The sequence below is a fragment of the Cervus elaphus genome, chromosome 25, assembly GCF_910594005.1.
Source record: "Cervus elaphus chromosome 25, mCerEla1.1, whole genome shotgun sequence".
Taxonomy (NCBI): Eukaryota; Metazoa; Chordata; class Mammalia; order Artiodactyla; family Cervidae; genus Cervus; species Cervus elaphus.
The window spans coordinates 16,047,583-16,068,663 of NC_057839.1; the positions used below are offsets into that span (position 1 = coordinate 16,047,583).

The following is a 21,081-nucleotide window of genomic DNA, read 5'->3' on the forward strand; positions in this document are numbered from 1 at the left end:
TACTATTTTATTTTTAGGCTGCACTGTTCAGCATGTGGGATCTTAGTTCCCCAACCAGGGATCAAACCCATGCCCCCTGCATTGGGAGTGCAGAGTTTTAACCACTGGACTACCAGGGAAGTCCCCACATAATTCTTGAAAAGAAGGAACTAAGATCTAGACAGTGAAGAAGTGGTGGTTCATGAGTATCTACAAAACTATTGCAACTGAGTATGAAACCCTGTCCTGACCAGCTAAGACAAAAATGAAGACCAAGCCAGTTATTATTGATTAAAAGAAGCTAACTGGTCTACCTAGAGAGGAAGAAACTTTCTGACTATTGAACTCAAAGACAGTGGATCATGTGGGCCTCATATAACAGACAACACATAACATAATCGGTGAGGCTTCAAGGGGAATTTTTTTTTTTTTTAAGTACAAAGATGTTCTCTCACAATCATTTCTTTCAGCAACCCTCCATAAAAGTCAAGGACAAAACGTGAAGCTGTATTTCTGTAAAGGGATTTGGAGAGGAGCAGAGATGGACAGTCTACGTGTGCTAGGGTCTGCCAGAGGGCAGAGCTCAGGGAATCCAAGAGATGAATGGTAAGAAGTCTCTGGGGCTACCGTTCTCCCCCATCACTTCTCAGCCAGGTACTGCAGAGGAGAGCGATTCAAAATTGAGACAGCAGGACCTGAAGTGCAGGCACACTGCGTGACTGATTCCAAGGAAACCCGTGTGTATCCGACACTAAAGTGGAGAGGGGAGGACTAACATTTTCCCAGGAGGATTGGAGCCTGATAGGAAAGACATCACTATTCAAAAGTGGGAAACAGTTGGGGGCCATGACTTTTTGCAGAAAAAAAGCAGCTCTGAATCTGTTCAAATGCTTGAACTCAGCTCAGGCCCCAGGGACCTGTGGCTGTGAAACTTGAACATTGCCTTTGACGGGCAAGTGCTAAGAGCAAGGGGCAGTGGAACATGGGCTCACTGGAAGGATGCTGCATGTACTTCGATTGCCAACTCAGACCATCTACCCTATACTGGGCTGTGGGGTTAGATGCATGGACCACAGCCAGGGGCTCCTGTGCCCTTCTGGTTTGTCTTGGGTTTTGCTAATAAGGAGCATCAGAAAACATTCAGAAGGATGGAGGCAAATAAGGTTGAGATGTCTATCTCCCTGCAGAGTCACCATGGGCTGTGTCCCTTCACCCAAGGTACCTGTCACATTCCTTCTCTCTCTCCAGGTTCTATAACTGCTCCCTCCCTCATTCCTTCAGATCTAGTGAAGCTAGTGGCTTCCTATTGCTCCCAGTCCCTTAAACTTTCTTTATACCCCACCCACACCTTTTATATTAATAACTAATATGATCATATTATGAGCATCCCTTTTTATAAACTCTCCTCAAATTATCTAATTCATGCTCCCGATCGTTTTATTGCCTAAGCCCCACCTGATACTCCCATAGTTAATTATTTAAAATTACACTATGCCAGGCTCTGTGCCAACCCAGAGGGCAGTGAACTAAGGTGAAGTGAGTAAGTGCTACAAGTCAGATGCTGTGCTAGAGATTTACAACCACCTTCCATCTTTAAGCATGTATTATCTCCATCTTACAGATGGGGACACAGAGGGGTGGAGAAGCTGGTCCAAAGTTACAGAGCTACTCATGGTCACTGGATACTAGTCCTCACTGGGTTTGCAGTTTTGATGTAAGATACAGATAATCTTAAAATAATGCAGTAGAATCAGGTGTGCAAATAGATAAAACAATGACAATGATAAGATTCAGAATGGAACACAGTAATTATGGAAAATTTCACGCCAGAATTATAATTCACTTTGGCCCCTAATGAGCTGGGAGAGTTGGAGGACAGGATATTGTAGGTAAAGGAGATACATCAAGTCTGGACAGTGGGTGATGGGACAGGACTTTGAAGGCAAAGAGTTAAGAAAACAATTCTTAGGGTACAAAATAGAACTTTGAGTGGACATAAGATTTTCAGGGCACTCCATCCTTACTCCCTGTGAATCAGGAAACCAAAACTGTAGTGTTCTACCTCTATTTCAGAGGGAGAAATTCAGCTGCTTCAGTGGATAAGAAACACCATTCAGATATGCCACAACTGGTCTCACTGATTAGGGACCCATCCCTACCAAAAGTTCCCAAAGTCATCTCTGTGCCTTACTGGAACTTATGGATATCAAAAGTACCTTATCCCAAAGTGTAACTATCATAGGTATTTCTATTATAATCCTCTAACTAGACTTCTTTCCTGAAACCACCTAGAGTCTTCAGATGAATAAGGACAGAGCAGCACTCCCACGTAACGATCCTCTGTTAAAGTTCGGGTAGAGTGTAAACACATCCGCAACCACATTAACGCTGACACAGACGAGACACTCAGACACTCTGACTTGAACAACCTATATTCTAGCAACAGAGGGAGTTGGATACCCAGTCAGAATGTGAGCCCACTTGCTTCTAACGTTGAATTCCGGACAAAGGCCAGGGGAAAGTCAGAACCGAGGCCAAGGTAAGAATATTAGGTTTTTGTTGTTTCAAATAAGGCTGAGGGATGGGGCAAGGCATAGGGAAAAGAAAAGCAAACAAAACAAAAACCTCAACACAAATCTGGATGTCTATAAACATTTAGTTGGTGACCACACCATATTTGAAAGAAAAATTTTAATATTCCAGCTACGTGTGACAGTGGATGGAAGTGGTCAGATTTAATTGGGGATGGGGTAAATCAACAAGACGTTACCAAGCAAAGCAAAGCACAAGAGAATGGCAGGAATGGGCTCCCAGGAAGCCTTTCTGGGATACTCCTCCCCCAGAGTGCCTCCTTCCTGCTTTAATGATGCTCGTTGTTCATTTTCCTCCAGCCTTGGGATCTATCACATTAGGGATAGGGACACTTTCATTAAAACAAATAAAAGGGAAACACATAACAGAAATCACTGAAACAATTAATTTCCCTGACAGTTAAAAAATATGACCCATGTTTGAGGGATATTAGGACCGAAAGGAGCCAGTTATCTTTTGACGAATTAGACCTGTCTAGAAATTCAAACTGCCCCAAGTCCAAGGTCTGCCCAAGCCCATCCATCCATCAGAATTTCCCATGTTTGGAGATGCAATCTGAAAAGTTTCCCAGATTCTAACCAGGGAAACCACTGGGGCCTCTCTCTCTCATTCTCATTTCAAAGGCAGTGATTGAAGTGCTATCAACAGTACTGGAAATATTAATACAGTCCACAGAAAAGATGGGAATGTGCAGTCACTAAAGATGAACAACTAAGTTTTGTTACCATTTTATGAAGTAGTCATGCCTTGAGAAATTATATGTTCTGACTAAAAATAATTTTTCAGAGTCCAAATTTTATAAACACCTTAGTAGGCCTGTGTTTTAAGAGCTAGAGGTACTGAACTTCTAAAAACAGGTTCTAAACATATACTATATTATTCTATACTAAACACATTCTACATTTTTGCAAAATCAAATTTTAGAAAATTAGAATATTCGTATACTCCAGATTTCTGACACTAGACTTTAAGTTATTTAAAGAATGAATCTTCCAATTCTAAGTATCTAACACTAAGCATCTATTCATCTCTTATTATTAGATAATATATTCTGTCATATGATCCCTATAAATAGTAATAACTATTACAGGTAATTCTTCTAAATCAAAAATAGATTCAAACAACAAATTATGGAATAAAAATATAATTGTTTCATCTCACTAGTAATGATGTGGAATGTTACAAAGAATGGAATTCATCTTTGCTTTCAACAGCATAATACTTATTCAGGACCTACTATATGATAGTATATTTATTACACAGCCTCTGACTTAAAAAAATTCAGTTATGCTTATCTCCTGTCTAGTACACTCAAAATTCATGTTATAGCATGCCTGTTACAGAAGAATAAGCAGACACCAAGAGGGTTTGTGACTTGCTCAAGATCACCTAGCAACACAGTCAGAATCAAGCATACTAAAGAGTAGGTTTCAGACTAGCTTCACTACAGGTGTACCTCATTTGTGTGTTGAAATGTTTCATATAGTGTGTATTTGAAAATTAACTTAATTCCTAAATTCACTAGGTGGCGTTGCTCATAAGAACTCTACAGTGACATCTTTTGTAATACAAATGTATACTTACATCTGATATTTTGTAAGAAGTTTCCTAATATTGGAATTTCTTAAAACAGCTACCCTATATGTGCTATGTCTTTCAAAATAAATACTGAGTATAATGGGAGTAAAAGATTAACAGTCTTTCTTTTAAACCAAAATAAAGTTGTAACTACGAGATGGCAGAACTTTTAAGTACTTTTATATTACTATTTCTCACAATGTGGAGAAAGCAGACATTCTTTAACTATTATATAGTAGAGTATGGCAGGCATAGTAAAAGAATGTTAAGTACCATGAAGATCTAACAGTCTAAGTACTATATTAACAAGCAAGGTTTCCTTTATTTTGTTGCAAATCTTAGGTAGAAAATAGCTTGGTTATTTTAAAGAGACACAAAAATGTCTGAAATGAAAAGTTCTACAAAGTCTATACCCTTAAAAGCACCATATATCTCAATATCATCCTCTGAAATTGTGATAATCCATGTTACAGAAATTAATCACAAAAAGGAGTTTCCTATCAAAAACACACTTTGAATGATCTAAAATGAATTAAAGGAGGGAGAAAACTCTCAGGAGAATTGCCATCAACATACTAATAATCTGACCATTAGGAGTTTGATAGAGTTTACCACCTTCTTAACAAAGAGCCTTTCCATATTTAACTAGCAACTCCAAAAAGGCCATGGCCCCACACAAACAGCTGTGCATTACCAGAACTTTATAGATGTGATGCAGACAAAGAAAAGGAAATCCACAGCAGGGACTAACCACACTGTACATTCAAAACAATGACCACACTGAAAATCATTAGAGGCAGTCTGTTTACTTAGGTCTGGAACAATAGATGACATTTAACCCCAACTTTTTTAATCCCTCTTTTGTTTACCTACAAATAATCCTTTAGTTTATCTATAATATTATTATGGTATTAGAGTAATATGAATAATATTAGTATTAGCAATTGACATTTAAGACAAAAAGCAGACAGCTACACCGGCCATGAGTCAAAGACCATTAAGGAATATTGAAAGGCATTTCTACATGTAAGGTATAGTGGGTTTTCCCAAGCACTTTTTGTTTTAGCTTCAAAAATAATGAATGAGAGTTTATCAATGGCTAATGATTAGATTCTTTCACAGAGAAAACTACCCCTTCTATACAGGGGAGAAAAAAAGAGTTAACAAGGAGTTAAACAAACTAATTTTGAACGTACTCATATTTTGGCTTCCTGAAACTTACAAACTGCCAAGCAGATGTTTTTTCCAAGTTTTCTGATCTGCCAAGTTTAAACTTGGAATACATTTGTATACTAAAGTCAAAGTAATTTAATTAGAGCAACTTGGGCACAAAGAATCAAGGCGATAGGATACATATCTTTCCTCATCTCAACATAAACAAATTACAGGGAACTCTGATTGAACTGCTAGTAGAAACTTTCATCTCACTGACAGGAGAAACCTCTCAACAGATGCACACATCTGCAAGGCAATCAGACAGATGCTGCTGCCGCAAGGGCTGAGTCTGACACAAACCTGAGTCCTGTGTTCCCAGAACTGAACAGAGTTGCTACCCTCAACAGACTTCCCAGACTCTTGACAGAAAGCCCAACCGGCTCATCAGCTGTCACTGCCAGCCACAATTTAACTATTCTTGAACAACCAGCAGGGAAAAAAAAAAACAACAACAACAACACAACAAACAAGCAACAAAGTCTCAAACTAAAAGTCCGATCTATTGTCTCTGACAATAGAGCCTTTCTCATTGAACCCTGCGATGGGTCACTGAGTTCTGTAAAGAGAGACTTAGCGTATCACGTTGCCAAGTGGATACTAAGAACTGTGCACATATTTGTGCCCAGAAAAAGAATGAAAAGGGAACTTTGAAATCCTCCGCGGCTGGCCACCGGCAAGGCTACATTTAAAGAATGGAAGGATCTCCTACCTGGAGCCCTCTTCGTCTTAGAATGCTGGACTCATCCATCTCCCCCTCCGCTTTCTCTGAGCCTCTCACAACAGTCTAGCCATGCTGTACTACTGCTACTTCGGCACGCTAATTCAGAGCCCGGCAGCTGCTAAACACTTACATCACGCTCTAGCTGATTGGAGCCCTGAGTCAGCTGGTCCCGCTTAGCTATTCACTCCAGCAACTTCGGGGATCACGGATGCTTGCAGTTCGGTGGGAAAGCGCAGCAAGTGGGCTTAGACACCTAAAGCATCCACCCAGGCAGAGGAGGCTCTTGCTAGTAGATAAGAAACCGTGGGAGCCCGGCTTTCGCTACTCCTTCAGAATACTGGCCCTGGCATTCCAGACGACCAGAAAATAGCTTTCGGCAGTGGTCGCGGGTCAAGTCCCTTCGGAAGCAACTATAAGGTCAAAGTAGCTAAGTCAATCAGCGGTGACAGACACCTCTGCAAACAGCAGCTGCTGATTGGGACGGTGAGAAACTAGGGCACAGCTGGCCAGCCAAGCAGCACCACCTTCCTGCCGCTCATCTTTTCTGATGGCATCAAAGGAGAAAAAAAAAAAAAAATGTAATAGAACACAGAGGCAGCCGGAAAACCTGAAAACAGAGGGCTCAGGGCGGCGGCTCTCCAGTTACAGGGGGGAGGAACCCTTACCCCTCCCAGCGCCAAAGCCAATTTATTTACATAAATACCTCACCGCCCATTCCTAGCCCAAAGATACAGTTCAGATTTTAATCTCCCTCATGATAACAACTTTCTCTGTTCATACCGACCCAAACGTAAAAAGGGAGAAGAAATTTTAAGACCCATCATTAGTTGGAATATTAACCTATTTCTAGTCCATAAACAACTAAAAAGAAAAAGATACCCATCACGTGCAATTTCACAGTCTGTTTCAGCTTGTTTACTCCGCTCATCCTCATCTTATTTCAATTCAAAGCAACCAAGAGATGCATATTAAGTTTTCATTACTGGCCTAGCACAGGAGTAACAATATCTGATATTACCAATTTATAATAAATTATTCCCCCTTGATTTCTTTTCTAAAGACTTTTAAACTGGGAGCACAGTATAGTCCTGAAAAGCAAATACTAGGGCTATATTGTAGTTTGTAGTTTGTCTCAGCACTACCTCCTTCTCCACTTTATCCATTAGATAGTCTTTTTTTCTTGAAAGAAAGATAGTCAAGAAGGCAGGCATAATGCATAATTTATTTTCAAAAAATCAGTAATTTCTGGTTTTTACCTAATGCAGGTATCTAGCAATTTCTAAGCATGGGGGTGGGGAAGAAATGACAAGTGGTTCCTACCCAGACACCTGCTATTACACTAGCTTTCTGTCTCTTTCTGGTTGTCAACACACTGGTAGGCTTGCTATCAATTGATTAGATTATGTCATTAAAAATAGCTCAGGGATTTATGAATCTAACCACTGAAGAAAATTGATTGCATTTTATGTTCCCAAACCATCTTTGCAGACATCTCTAGACATACAAACAGAAAGTCTGTCAAGAAACGCTGGCCTCCCACCCACCCACCCCTCACAGAAGCATCCACGGAGAAAGGTGTCAGGGTGTTTTACCACTGAGGCATGTTCAGTGGAGACCACTTAAAGGAATCAAACCCCAGAGACTTTTTAGCTCTTGCTCTTGGTGGAGTAAGGCCATCTCTAAAAGAAAAGGCACCAACCTGGTCATTGCTCAAACCAAAATATACCCCCAACCTTCTAGCACAATTTTTTTTTTATAGATTTTTAAAAATACTATGCATTTTTGTTTAAACTGAAGGACAAAAAAAAAGGCAGAGAAGAAATGAAAAAGTCTAGGGTCTGGAATGGAGGAATCGGTGAGCTGTCTGTGGGAGAAATCTGCAAAGGGGTTGGAAACAGATTCCCATCCTTGACAGGCCCACCTGTACTTTAATCTTTTCCTGCAAAAGGAAGACCTTTCTGCTCAATGAAAACAAAAGGAATGACAGTTGTTGCCCTTTCTCCCTCAACTCACCCTCCTGAGAGAAGAGCTTAAGCAGCTCCCTGAATTTAAGTGCCGACTTCGACAAAGTACCTTGGCAGCAGGTCAGAATATATTTACCAACTCTGATGTCATTTTTATCTGCCCACAGAGGCATAAGAAAGTCCTAACTGAATTTAAAAGAAAAAAAAATCATGACCCAAGAAGCTGAACTTGGAAGAGCAAAAGCCGAGCATGGTGTCCTTATATGTGCTTGTGATCTGAGAGCTGTGATCTTCATTGTGCTGGTCCTTCTAGAGAAAGTGGGGTCTGATAGAGGACATCAAGTTCCCACTAAAGAAAAGGAAGGGAAAAGACTTTTCCCCTTCAAGCAGAGATCATAGGATGTCGGGAGGGGAAAAAAAATTATATATAAACCCCAGAAGTATCTTTTCTGTGACCAATCGAGTAAGATGGTTGGAAGTGCTATCAGAAGACATTTCGAGGACATACTGACAGAAAGTCAGGTATGTGTATCTCAGATAAGTGGGCTCTGGGCATCGCAGGCACTCAGCAGCTAGACCTGTTTGGTGGCTGGGGTTGATAAAAAGGGATCTTGGCTAAAGGTGAGAAGTATGTTTCTTAACAAAGGAATATTCTGAGATAAAAATCTAGGATAGTATTCAACCATTAACTAAGTCTACGATGAAGATTATGACCATTGCACCATCAAATCTAGTATGAAAAAATATCGATTACCTGTCAAAATGTATCACTTTGAGAAGTGATACACGTACATTTTAAAGAAATAAAACAAGCCAGAGGCAAAAACATTTAGGACAAAAATGAAAGGCTGCTGAAAAATAACATCAAGCAATAATGGCTTAGCAGAGGGAATAGTAAAAGGAAAATTGCTACATTTACCCTTTGCTATATATTTTCTCATCAAGATAAGCCATGTGTTAAAATGCAATAAAAACTTCAAATGATGACACTATTCACAGGTAATAATTAGGAGCGAGCCTAATTTCCATTAATAAACTCATTTTTCCTGTGATTTTATACCTTCGTGGAATCTGTTCATATTATTATGAGTCAGTTCACAGAGTACCAAACTCAATGTGTAGAGCTTTTACATGTGTATTCAAATAAAATTTGGCAGGCTCAGTCATTAATTATCATCTGAAGCCAGAGGCTTTGTGGTGCTTGATTTTTAAAAAAAATTATTTGTATGTGTACACCTCATGTACACATAGGCATAATTTACTTCATAGAATACTCAAAATCTGTGGATACTGTAATAAGGACCAAATCTAAATTTTATTTATTGTTATAATAAATGGCTCACAGAAAGAAAAACAAGACCAAATCCCAGTGGAGAAAAATCAGGGGGAGGGGTGGGAAGAGTTTGGTTGTACAAATTTTCAGAAAGAGTGAGATTTTGTGATCAATGACACCCATAGCGATGTCACCTGGTGCTAGGACACAGATGTGTCGCGTGATTTACAGTCACATATTTCTCACAAATTTAAAACCAAGGTACAGCTCTCTCCTCCTGACACATTGGTTTCTCTAGAGTAAATGCAGCTTCTGACTTTACCCACTCTTCAGCAACTGACCTTGCACCCAGAAACCTTGGTGAAGAACACTGTGAGCAATTTTTTAAAAACCAAAGCTGGGGGATGTTTCCAAACCTAACTTGACCCACTCTACTCCACCAGCTAAATCCACTCTCTGCCAGCAGCTCTCAGCCTCTGACTCCTGGACCACTTACCCAAAAGCCAAGGAGGTGATGAGGGAGGGGAGTAGAGGATCTCTTCCTGGTGGAGTAGGAGGCTTCTCCCTCCAGACCAGCCTGAGGGAGCAGAGTACCCCTTCCTCATCTCACCAGAGTTCCCGGTGTGCTCAGGATGTGATTTCTAGTACCATCGCCACAATCTGCTGTGAGATTTGTCCTTAATGTTTGCTTTTGTGTGTGTTTGTAGCCATTACTACTTCTTAGCAAGGTAGACAAACACCCCACAAAATGCATTAGCCACAACATCTTGTTACTTTGAGACAACCTACCAAGGGTTTGTAGCCTCTGCTCACTCATGAGGAAATCCAATATAGCCAGGGGATAAATTCCTTCATTCATTCATTGATTATTTTTTCTACTCATAGATAAATGCCAGTGGCCAATGCGTATGTCATATTTTAAAAAGGTAACATAAAGGTCATAAAAAGTTGCAAATAAGAAACAGGTCATTCATGACAATGCATATAAAATATCTATTATTGTGATGATTATTATTCCTCTGGCAGGTTAAGTGGTAAAGAGAACCCTGAACACCAGTAAGGAATGCAGCTGTGAGATTTACTCAAAACATACATTTCAGTGTTGACATTTATAATCCTTCTTAATTTTAGCACTTTATTTTCCTCCATGTTTTATTTCTAATAACAGCCAACAAATACTGATCACACAGTATGTGACAATCACTGCTCGAAGTACTTTATACAAGTCATCTGATCTAATTCTTTCAACAGCCCTATGAATTAGGTATATTATCATCCCCATTATACAGATAAGGGAACTGACCAGAGAGGTTAAGTAACTTTCCAAAGATTACACAGTCAAGGAAGGGCAGAACTAGGGTACCAATCCTGACAGGCTGACTCTGGAATTTGGGTTCCTAACAACCCTACTACCTCTTAATGTTTAAACATAGAAGAAAAACCTGTTTTCAAGGTGAAAAGAACGCATGAGGGGTGTCAAATTTTTTAGCTTCAAGGTGAAAATGACCACATTCTAAGCTATTCATGGTCAGCACACACCAGAAAGAGCTTGTGGAATCCCAGATTCATGGCCACAGGTCTCTAAAACTCAAAAGGAGGAGGTGCGAAGAGCCAACTCATTAGAAAAGACCCTGACGCTGGTAAAGACTAAAGGCAAAAGGAGAAGGGGACAACAGAGGAGGAGATGATTGGATGGCATCACTGACTCAACGGACATGAGCTTGAGCAAGCTCCAGGAGTTGGTGATGGACAGGCAGGCCTGGCGTGCTGCAGTCCATGGGATTGCAAAAAGCTGGACACGACTGAGCGACTTAACAACACCTCAGCTACTTTAGGGCTGAAGAGAGAGTGATGCCCCTCGGCAAGAGCTGGGTGGAGGAAGAAAGCAGCCAGGGGATAGTGCTGGGGTGTGGCCTCTGTTTCTCCTCAATGCACCTGGGCCTTCAAAGGTCCCACTCTTACAACTCTTCACCCTTCTGGCTCCCAAAGTATACAGCTCTAAATATAGCATATATTTGTTTACAAAGAGTCAATTCTACAGAACCAAGGCTCCCTTTGCAGTTGTAGAGTGCCAGCGTGCTACACATTCCCATGAACTTGGGGGCTTTTCAAAGCTCTTCAGTCTGCAGACTGACACACTTCCATTTTCTGGAATCTGCCATCGAAGGCACTTGATAAATCAGTCTTTCCTTTCAGGTGAAATGACTCAGGGCAAGGCTGTCCTGAGCAATGATGAGAAGCTGAAAGGGAGGGGAAATTCCAACCCTGGCTTTTCCTTCCATTTTCCGGGAGGCATGACTTCCCAGCATCCTTGGAAGAAAGTGCCCTGCCTGAGAGCCAGTGGTCCAGGGCACGTTCCCCAACAAGACAGCCTGGAAGCCAGGGAAGGTCCCTCCACTTCTTGAACTTCAGTTTGTGAAATTAAGATGTTACCACAGGCTTAGCAGTGGGAACTGCAAAGAGGAGGAGGCCACCTGCTGGGAAGCTGGGAAACTGCTGGGGAACTGGGTCCCAGTGCCCCCCCAGCAGGAGCAGTCCGTGCCCCTTACACTGGGCACCTGGTCCCTCCTCTGTTGACTCCACAACCATGACTCCAAACTCCCCCTTCCTCCTCCAGGCTATGAGCATCTCATCAAGCATCTGCTTCACATGCCACTCAGCTACCTGCCTGGTTTCAGGCTCCTTCGATTGGCCAAGTATGCACAAGAGGTTGAGGGGGGAACTCAGCTTCCCAGCAGTGCCTCCTCCTCAGGACTCTCCCAAGTGAGAAAGCAGTGCTCTGACACCAGGGATGTGCTGAAGCGTGGGGGCTGAAAAGCATGCTGCGGACTTCCTGTTAACTGTTAAATGCTTGGCTACAGTTGACACTCATCTTCACCCATGTCCAATACTGGAATATTACAGCATTAGTCTAATCTTCAGAAACATGAAAGTAACATACAAGTGATACAGATCACCAGTGTCATCAATGCCCAAAAGATACCCAGAAATAGGTTCCCTTCTACAAAGTCCCAGGAGCTATTATGCTCAGGATTAAACACTGAAACTACAAATTACCTTGCTCTGTATTTTAAATTGGTCATGTAAAACTGGAAAATAAAGTTTTCATCTCAAAAGTTGAAAAAATGCTGTTCATACTGTATGTCTTTTTCTCCCCAAAGGGGAAAAAAAAAAAAGTAAACCTGTCAAGGAGACTGAAACAAAAGGGCTTGATGCCTTCTAGGGGGAGGAGGAATTTTCTCACTTTCAAACGAAAGAGAGGATCCACATCTTCCCACTGATAATACACAAAAGTCTGAATTTATCCAAAGAGTGGCATTTTCCAAAACACATGTTTCATTTAGCGAAAATTGCAGGTAGGGTCAGTAGCAAGCATATGCCTCTGAAATATGCTGCATCCCACGCTTCCTGCATATAGCTCCATCTTCCATCCTGCCTGTAACCCTGAAGACTGTTACAATGTATGCAATCAGTGACTTCCACAATGTAACAGGCATGAAGAAAAGCTATATCGTCTTGACGTCCGCATCACCTTTTAAAATCTAATTATTTCTGGCATATTAGCCATCAAATCACCACTGACAATATGACGGGAATCATGGTATTGAAAAAATTACATCCTAGGAGGGAATAATAAAATATAAATCACATACGTAATTTTCTTTTGAACATTTTAACAATGACACCCTCATATACATATGAAATATAGCAGACTATCCTCATAAATGACCCAACATCAATCACGGCAGGAAAATATTCTCTACTTTGCGAACACACGGATCCAACAAAATATAGCATTTCTAATAAAGTTGGGTAATACAACTTCATTTTTTTTATCGAGGGGCATTTATGAAGATCTGACAATGGGAAATGGCTCCAATTTTTTTTTTCCAACTATGTCCCTTCATCTCTAAATGACACACAGCTAACACTGGGACCATAAACTAATATTTAGCAAACTCCTATATGTCACATTAATATATAGATGGAGACGGGAGTAGATGAGGGAGTGATCCTGGCTGTATTGCCACCACAGGCTACCTACCCACCGTATGAGCTTCAGACATGTGTGCGTCAATGTGTTTATATGCATGATAATATTCCTGGCATCAACTAAGTATTTTATGAGCTTCTGAAACAGAGATTTCTAAAATTATTCCTAAAGTGATGAGATCTACCTAGAGATAAAAGATGAAGATTATTTTCAAATTTTGAGCTCTATTCTCGGTTTAATGGAATCAGAGATTATATATACTGAATCAGAGATTATAAATGCACTTTTAGGCTACACATGCATTGAAATTTTCTTTTTTAGTCCTACAATGACAAGAAGCTAAGTTCTAGGTTAAATGTACTGTTACCTATCTAAACTACTCCAAAAAAGTAAATACAAGCGAAGGACAGTTACGGAGAATCTTCTAAGAAGAAAAACTAAGCCTAGTCATCTCGGAATTCAAAAGCTGATTGACCAAAGACAGCATGCTAAACAAAATTAGGGTGGGAATTCATGCATGAAGTAACCAGTCTTTCTTCGTCTCTGTGTTTGTATCCACATGAATTACGATATAGATCTGAAGAGCCTCGAGCAAACTGTTTTAAATCCAGTGATCACGTCTGGAACCTTATTCTACCTTGAGGCTCCAGGTTCGATTAATTTCTGAGGTTTTGCTGGGAACCTCATTCTGACCTTTTTTGGATTATGTTCATAGAGTCAAACAATTTTGGTGGCTCTTCTGCAAAATGCTGAGGAGAGGTACAGATAGCAATGATTAACAAACAAGTTGCTTTCCTTCAGGCAAGCAGGTGGCAGTCAGACATCTGTCCTGAATCCTGTTTGTCATTCCACTGCTCCTCAAATTGGTTTGCCTTTCCTTCCATCATCCTCTACTAACATGGCATCTGATTTAGAAGTGAGCCGAAATGGAGCTGTGCCCACAACTCATCTTCAGTTGACAGACAGTAAGCACTCCTTGGGACTCTGTCATCTAACACAGTAAGCAATGTGAGTTCCACTTCTCTACGATATTGACTCTGTCTTCCAGCTTCCCTGAAATGTACTCTTCGGAGAAACACAAAATGTGCTCCAGATTCTACCTCATTAATCCTCATCAGCTTCTTTCAAAGGAGAAAAGGAAGAGACTGGCCCAATTTACCCATGAGGAAAGCGAGGCAATGAGGTTAAAAGAAGAGCTCAAGGTCAAGGAAACAGCAAAAAGGCAGAGCCAACGAAAGCACTCCGGCTTCTCAGGCTGCATCCCGGTGCCCATGCAGCAGCCGCTTTCCCAAAATACCTTTCCTCCCTGCCTCACTTTTCTAGTCCACTTCTGCGGTCCCAAATTGCTTCAATTGCAATTCAAGGGCAAGGGCTGCCCTGCAAAACTTTAAAATAGACAGACAAATGAAGAAAAAGAAAGAAAGAAAACCAAACAAACACAAGCAGAGAGGGAGAAACAGCAGCATTATTAGTTGAAGGTCAGACCAAGGAGACGAACTTACACGTTAAGCTTCACCTGATGACACAGTACCTCTCTGTATCTGGTTCAGTAAGAGGATTCTGCAAACACAGGGCTTAAATTACAAGTACATGGGCCACAGATACATTGGGGTTATGTTTTTGTCTTGCAGTGGCAGAGTTGCTCTCTACCCTACAAGAACAGAGAGTCACGCAACAGCACTCAAAATACCACGATTCTTGGGGTCACGTTATTATACATTTAGTCCTTGACTCTCATCTAAAACTTTGACGGGTAGTCTCTCCCAGTTTTTCCTTTCTTCATCTGTTTGCTCAAGAAAAATGCTTAACTTGTCTGGGTTTCTTAATAATATTTTAAATATAAATGCAATAGATGTCTATTGGGGAACATCTGGAATAGACACCACCACACTGTCATCTCTAATTTAATGAACAATGATTTATTACCCTGATTTTCTTAAACACCAGTGTGTGTGTGTATATATGTACACACACACACAGGACATATAAGTTTCTAAAAAATGGTCTTGAAAATAATTCTTAAAGTAAAATTAAGAGGTAGCTTTCACGGACTGAAATCAGTATACAACAGTCTTCCTATAAAATATTTTAAAATTTTGATTTGCCTGGGTAGCTGATTTAATTTCTGTCTAGTCTATATGAAAATGCAGCAGGGGCTCTGGCATATTCTCCTCAAAAAATCAAGGAAACCTATCTCAAGTTTTACAGACTGATAGAAAGTCACTCAGTTCTATTTGAAACCCCTAGTTCATTCATTTATATTCATTAATCTTAATGACATCATTAATGCACAATGTGTTTCACAGAAACTAATTGTATTTTGCCAGAATCAAACATTAACAATTATGCTTCCCATTATCACCTAATAAAATAAAATAAAATGTTAAAAGTCTCAGGCACATCACTGAATATTTTGGCATGGTAACTGATTTTCATTTTTAATGCTGCAATAAATTGACCAGATTATCATCAATTAGATAAATTAATATTCTTTAAGTAAGGAAGGCAGCAGGAAATTCTCCTGCTAGAAGCTGACAACACTCTACACTTACTTCCTTGAGTTTCATTGAACACTGGCTTAGCCTTCTTTTGTCCCCTTATCTAAAGCTGGATTTTGTGACACAAGCTAATACCACACAAGAGAACATATTCCTTTTTAATTTTATGTACTTATCATTGCTTTAAGAAAAGATAGATTAGGAAATCTCGACTCTTCAAGTAAAGGAGAAGTATCTACCTGAGCAGTAAAAATGCCCTGAGTCAGAAGTACATGAATCAACTTGTTTAAATTGTTGTATTACTATATATACATACATACACACACATACAATTTTATGCACTTGATTCAAAAACCAATCTCTAAACAGCTGCTAGGGATTAGGCATTAAGATGGATGTCGAGAATAGAAAGAGGGAAGAGACTCTGTTCCACTGGAACATGGTCATGGTATCTCACACCTGAAAACAAAACAAAACAACAAAGGGATTGGTGGAATCTCAAGGACAAATATTTACTCAAGGTGCTGGTGCTGCAAGCACAGAAGGGTGGGCAGAGAATGAGGGAGGTTTGGGAAGAGGACGTAAATGATGGTTCCCAAATTGATCTCCACATCGGATTCCCTGGAAGAGCCCTCATAATTTCCAAACACTAAAGCTACGCCCAGACCAATTAAATCCCAATCTTAGGCGGAGGTGGGGGCGGGAGGCAAATATGAGTAATTTCTGAATCTCCCCAGGCAATCCACTGTGCAGACAAGCTTTGGTGACCACTGGTCTGAAAGAAGTGAAACTACTGAGTGGGGTAGATGGGGAAGATAACAGGAGCCCAGTGGTCAGAAGGTCTCCACTACTTACCACTAATTCCCCGTTGTCTACTTGGTAAGTGATTATTCAGCTTGAGAAAAGGGCGAGGCGACAGAGGTGATGGGAAATAGTAAGGAAAGGAAGGACTGATTCCCATAGCTGTGAAAGAACATGCCTTTTAGTCTCTTCATCAAAGATGAGTATTTCCATGGAAAGACAATGCATTTTTGTACAATCTTTCTCTAAAATTGAAGCTCAGTGAACTGAGTAAGTCCTATCTGTCTTGGTCTTACTAAACACATTACAATGACTCAATTATGAAAAGCAAATAGGATCCTTCATCGTGTCCTTCTGCAGGTTTCCCCAGTGCCGCCCGAGCTCGGGTGACGGTTTTATACCTCACCTGCCAACCCTGAGTGGCTGCCACCAGTCTCCTCTGAGACAGATGGGAAAGGACATTTGTGAGGCGCCTATTAATTGTGTTCTTTAACTGTCCTCTGAAGAAAGCTAAACACAATAGGACTTGTGTACCCTGGCCACTTTATCTACAGAAAATATAAATAGATTAGCTCTGATTTCATTTTGTAAAACATTACACAGAGATTCCTTACGTCATCAGGAAAGATATAGACTTCCTTAGGGAAAAATATACAATGCAATTCTAACACTTGACTGGAAAGCAGGATTTTAAAAAAACTTCTTACTTGCCTTCTGAAGTGCATGTTTTAGAAATAAGTTACTAATTTCACTACTCAGTTTTCAGAGGGGACACTTGTATTTATGGAGTGAAAATGCTGCTTCCTTTGCATGTTTCTGAAGAAGCATCTTTCTTTGCGTTATAAAGTTGTGTTTCTTTATGTATTAAAAACCATCACAGATTCTTAACATGAGGCTGCTGATTTGGTCTGGTGTTTAACTGCACATGCATTAAAAGTTTCTAACAATGCATTCTAGAAACATGAAATCTATTCTTTCAAGAATTACACCTAACATGATGCACTAAAATGTCCTTTAAAATATTAGTGGAAGGAATTTCTCCAGCTCAAGTATTCAATATTTTCTCAACATAATTCAAATATACAAACCTGATACCAAAACAGTGATCATATATTATTCTCTAAAGCTCAAAAGGCTATCAAGATTAACAGCACTGTCTAATAGCAGTAATCTGCAGCCCAAATGTTGTGAAAAATCTCCATGTGATGTGACAAAGTATTTTAATTTCAAACAGACACTAGCTTTTTATAAGCTCTTCCTGACAGTTTTCTTACAGTGAGAGAGTTATTTTTACAAAGTCCAACTGGTTTTTTTTTCCCCCAGTTGACTTCATGAACCCCCCTGTGCCCAGGGCATACCTTCCACTCACATGCAATATGAATGTGTCTTTAAAAAATCCTCTCAACATGTTTACTTCTATCAGCTACAAATGAGATTTGCTGAGGTGCCACCTACTGGACACAACACCATTAGCATCAGTGCACTTCACTTGATTTCCTTTTTTCAGCTTTTAAAACTCTTGATTCTGAGTTAATGCAGATGAAGTGAATGTATGCTTCAAATGAAGGTGATCTAACAGAAATCACAGAGTCTGTCCCATCAAGGGTGCCCCTAGGTGATGATGTCTTGAATGCTCCGATGGAAGTGCTGGCTTCTTACCTATCATCACGGCTGCTCATCATGCTCGATCAGGCACAAGGGAGGCAACCAAAGGTCATGACAGACCTGTGAGAGACGATGCTTTCTTGAGACCAGGATGAGACTGACTGCCTCCCACCCAAGCTGACGATCCACCCAGAGCTCCTAGCACCGACTACACAGAGTACTGATGCTCAGCTTTTTACAAATGCTATCATGTCAGCGAGGTGTGCACCCAGCAGACACAGATATTCTGATTTCACAGTTTGTTACTAAGGGCTTCCCAGGTGGCGCAGTGATAAAAGACCCTCCTGCCAAGGTGGGAGAAGCAAAAGACGTGGGTTCAATCCCTGGGTCAGGAAGAGCCCCTGGAGAAAGAAATGGCAAACTGCTTCGGTTTTCTTGCCTGGAAAATTCCATGGACAGAGGAGCCCGGGCTACAGTCCACGGGGCTGCAAAGAGTCGGACATGACTGAGCAATTAAGCACATGCTATACATGAGATGGGGGAAAGTGCCAGGCAAATGCCACTTTCTGTTCAGGTAAAGCTGTCCCTGGAGACTCACCTCTCCTTCCTCTTAAGCCATGTGAGCCTGGGGTGTGTTCAACATTTCTCTCCTGAATTGCCCTAAGCTAAAGAAAGAGGGCAAGGATCTTCTCAGACTCCACTGGTCACAATGCACTTCCAAGGAAAACAGTGAAGAAATATACTGTGCGGTTTTGACTTTGTCTCCCCTCCTATCAGATATGCACCTAACATCCCTTCCTTCACTACCAAGTACTGCTGCCCATGGAATTCTTTTCTGTTTAAAGCTGTCAGTAATGAAAATCCCAGGCTCAGAATTACAGCCACCCATTTCTTCTCAATGGGTGAACTTATTTATCTAATGCCATTCATTGAGCACTTTTATAGAGCTGACAGGTCCTTATCGCCTGCTTTGCCCATTTGGGTAATTTGTACACAGAAATACAAACGCTGCTAGACTCAGAGACATTTCCTTCAGAAGCAGTAGCCTGGAGGAAATTCCTTCCTATACCTGTCTTTCCCTTAGGGAGGAGCTAGGGCCCAGGAAGCACTAGAATGGCAGCTGAGCCACTGAAACCCATTCCAGGTCCTCCCACTTAACCCTTGATTGCCCCTGGGAAAGTCATTTAATAAACTGCTTTATTTGATTTGTCTCAGTTGCCCATTTTTACCCTCCAATATTTCATTCTGAAAGTTTTCAAGCCTACACAAAAGTTGAAAGAATACAACATTCCTCATAGTCTCCAATTTGATTCACCAATTGTAAACAGTTCCCCTAATGTTTCTTGCTATCCATATTTGTGAAAATACAATGCTGCCAAAAACTGTTCTTATTCTCAACTTAATAAGAAAATCGAAAGATGAAAAACCCCACAAGAATGTGGTAAGTGGTCCTTAACTATATACTGAGCAAGACTTCCCAAGAACAATTTTATCAGGAATTAGACTTCTTGAAAAACTTAGGACTACAAAAGAGTTGTCATTAACATTTTTCAGGAAATGCTTCAATAAGGATGGTCAGCCTAAGGTGAAGCCCAGAATCATCCCACCCCAAAGCAGGAAGCCACCTTTTAGAGACATTAAACCATTCCTTTTAGAGACATGAAAACTGAGACCTAGGGAGACTGCTTCTTATCACCTACCACCCCCTATACATTATAAATAATAGACTCACAAGAGAAGTGGGAATGTGAGAAGGAAGATGAGAGAAGCAGGGAGACGGGATGGAGGGAGTAAGAGGAGGAAGCCAGGTGTGGTCAAGGCCAGCAGCTCCCCAAAACCACTGTTATTCATCTGCAGCAGCACCGCCCTCCCAGGGTGCTGGAGGGGGAGCTTCTATTCCCAAACGCCCAGAATTCCCCTTTCCTCTTCAGCCTCACACCCCCTCCTTCAAAGGTCTGACCCTGCATCACACATTCCAGGCATTTCTATTTTTCCTCTTAGTTTCACCATGCTGTTACTGTCTCTCTTAACAACATCACTAAATATAGGTACTCTGGGAGCTTCCCTGGGGACTTCCCTGGTGGCTCAGATGGTAAAGAATCTGCCTGCAATGCAGGAGACCAGGGTTCAACCCCTAAGTCAGGAAGATCCCCTGGAGAAGGGAATGGCAACCCACTCCAGTATTCTTCCCTGGAGAATTCCATGAATAGAAGAGCCTGGAGGGCTACAGTTCATGACAGCTGGACATAATTGAACAACAAACAAAAGACAAATGGGAACAAAGATTCAACCAGTGCCAATGAAGCTTCAAAGATGTTTCACAGGCCAACCACCTCTCTAAGCCAACACAGGCAGGGGCCTCCGGAGGATGAACAGGGAAAGTTTTATGTTTGCTGAATCAGGTTTCTGGGTTCGGTGTCAGAGGTGGAATTTCCTTGTTATTCTGGCCTTCTCGAAAAGTTCATATGCTTTTGTTTCTTAAAATTATCTGTGGCTACTTTCAGAATCCCTGAATCAATAAGATTCAGTAGTAGAATATTAATTTTCAGAAATACATCTTCTATTGATTGTTTCTTGGCATCCTTCCTGGTCCAGTGTGGCTCCACGGTCAGCTCAGTACCACTGGCTATGCCATAAAGATGCTTATTGATGGTGCACTAACGCAGAAGTTCATACCATTACCCCGCTGACCCTCTCTGATCTTTTATTCTGCTGTTTGCACTTCTCTGACTCCAGACTCAAAACAGACCTAGACTTGGAAATGTTTACGGTCGTCCATGAATTGCTTCATTTGTAAAATTAGAGCACTCCTGAACGCCTTCATAAAATACTTTGAGCAGCTTTGATAAATTACAGCTCAT

The 21,081-nt window shown here is 40.9% G+C and overlaps 1 protein-coding gene across 7 annotated transcripts in view; it reads right to left on the minus strand.

Moving 5' to 3' along the window:
* MAST4 (microtubule associated serine/threonine kinase family member 4) overlaps positions 1-21,081 on the minus strand; it is a 603,634-nt gene that overhangs the window by 356,663 nt on the left and 225,890 nt on the right. Inside the window, exon 1 of one of the 7 annotated variants that reach the window (XM_043887660.1) lies at positions 6,074-6,184. The exons of 4 other annotated variants lie outside the window; for them this stretch is intronic. In XM_043887660.1, the coding sequence (XP_043743595.1) occupies positions 6,074-6,112 (39 nt within the window). In that variant the 5' untranslated portion in view covers positions 6,113-6,184. Of the gene's footprint in view, positions 1-6,073; positions 6,185-21,081 lie in introns of those variants that run through there. 2 more of the 7 variants (XM_043887662.1, XM_043887658.1) reach the window with 2 other exon arrangements.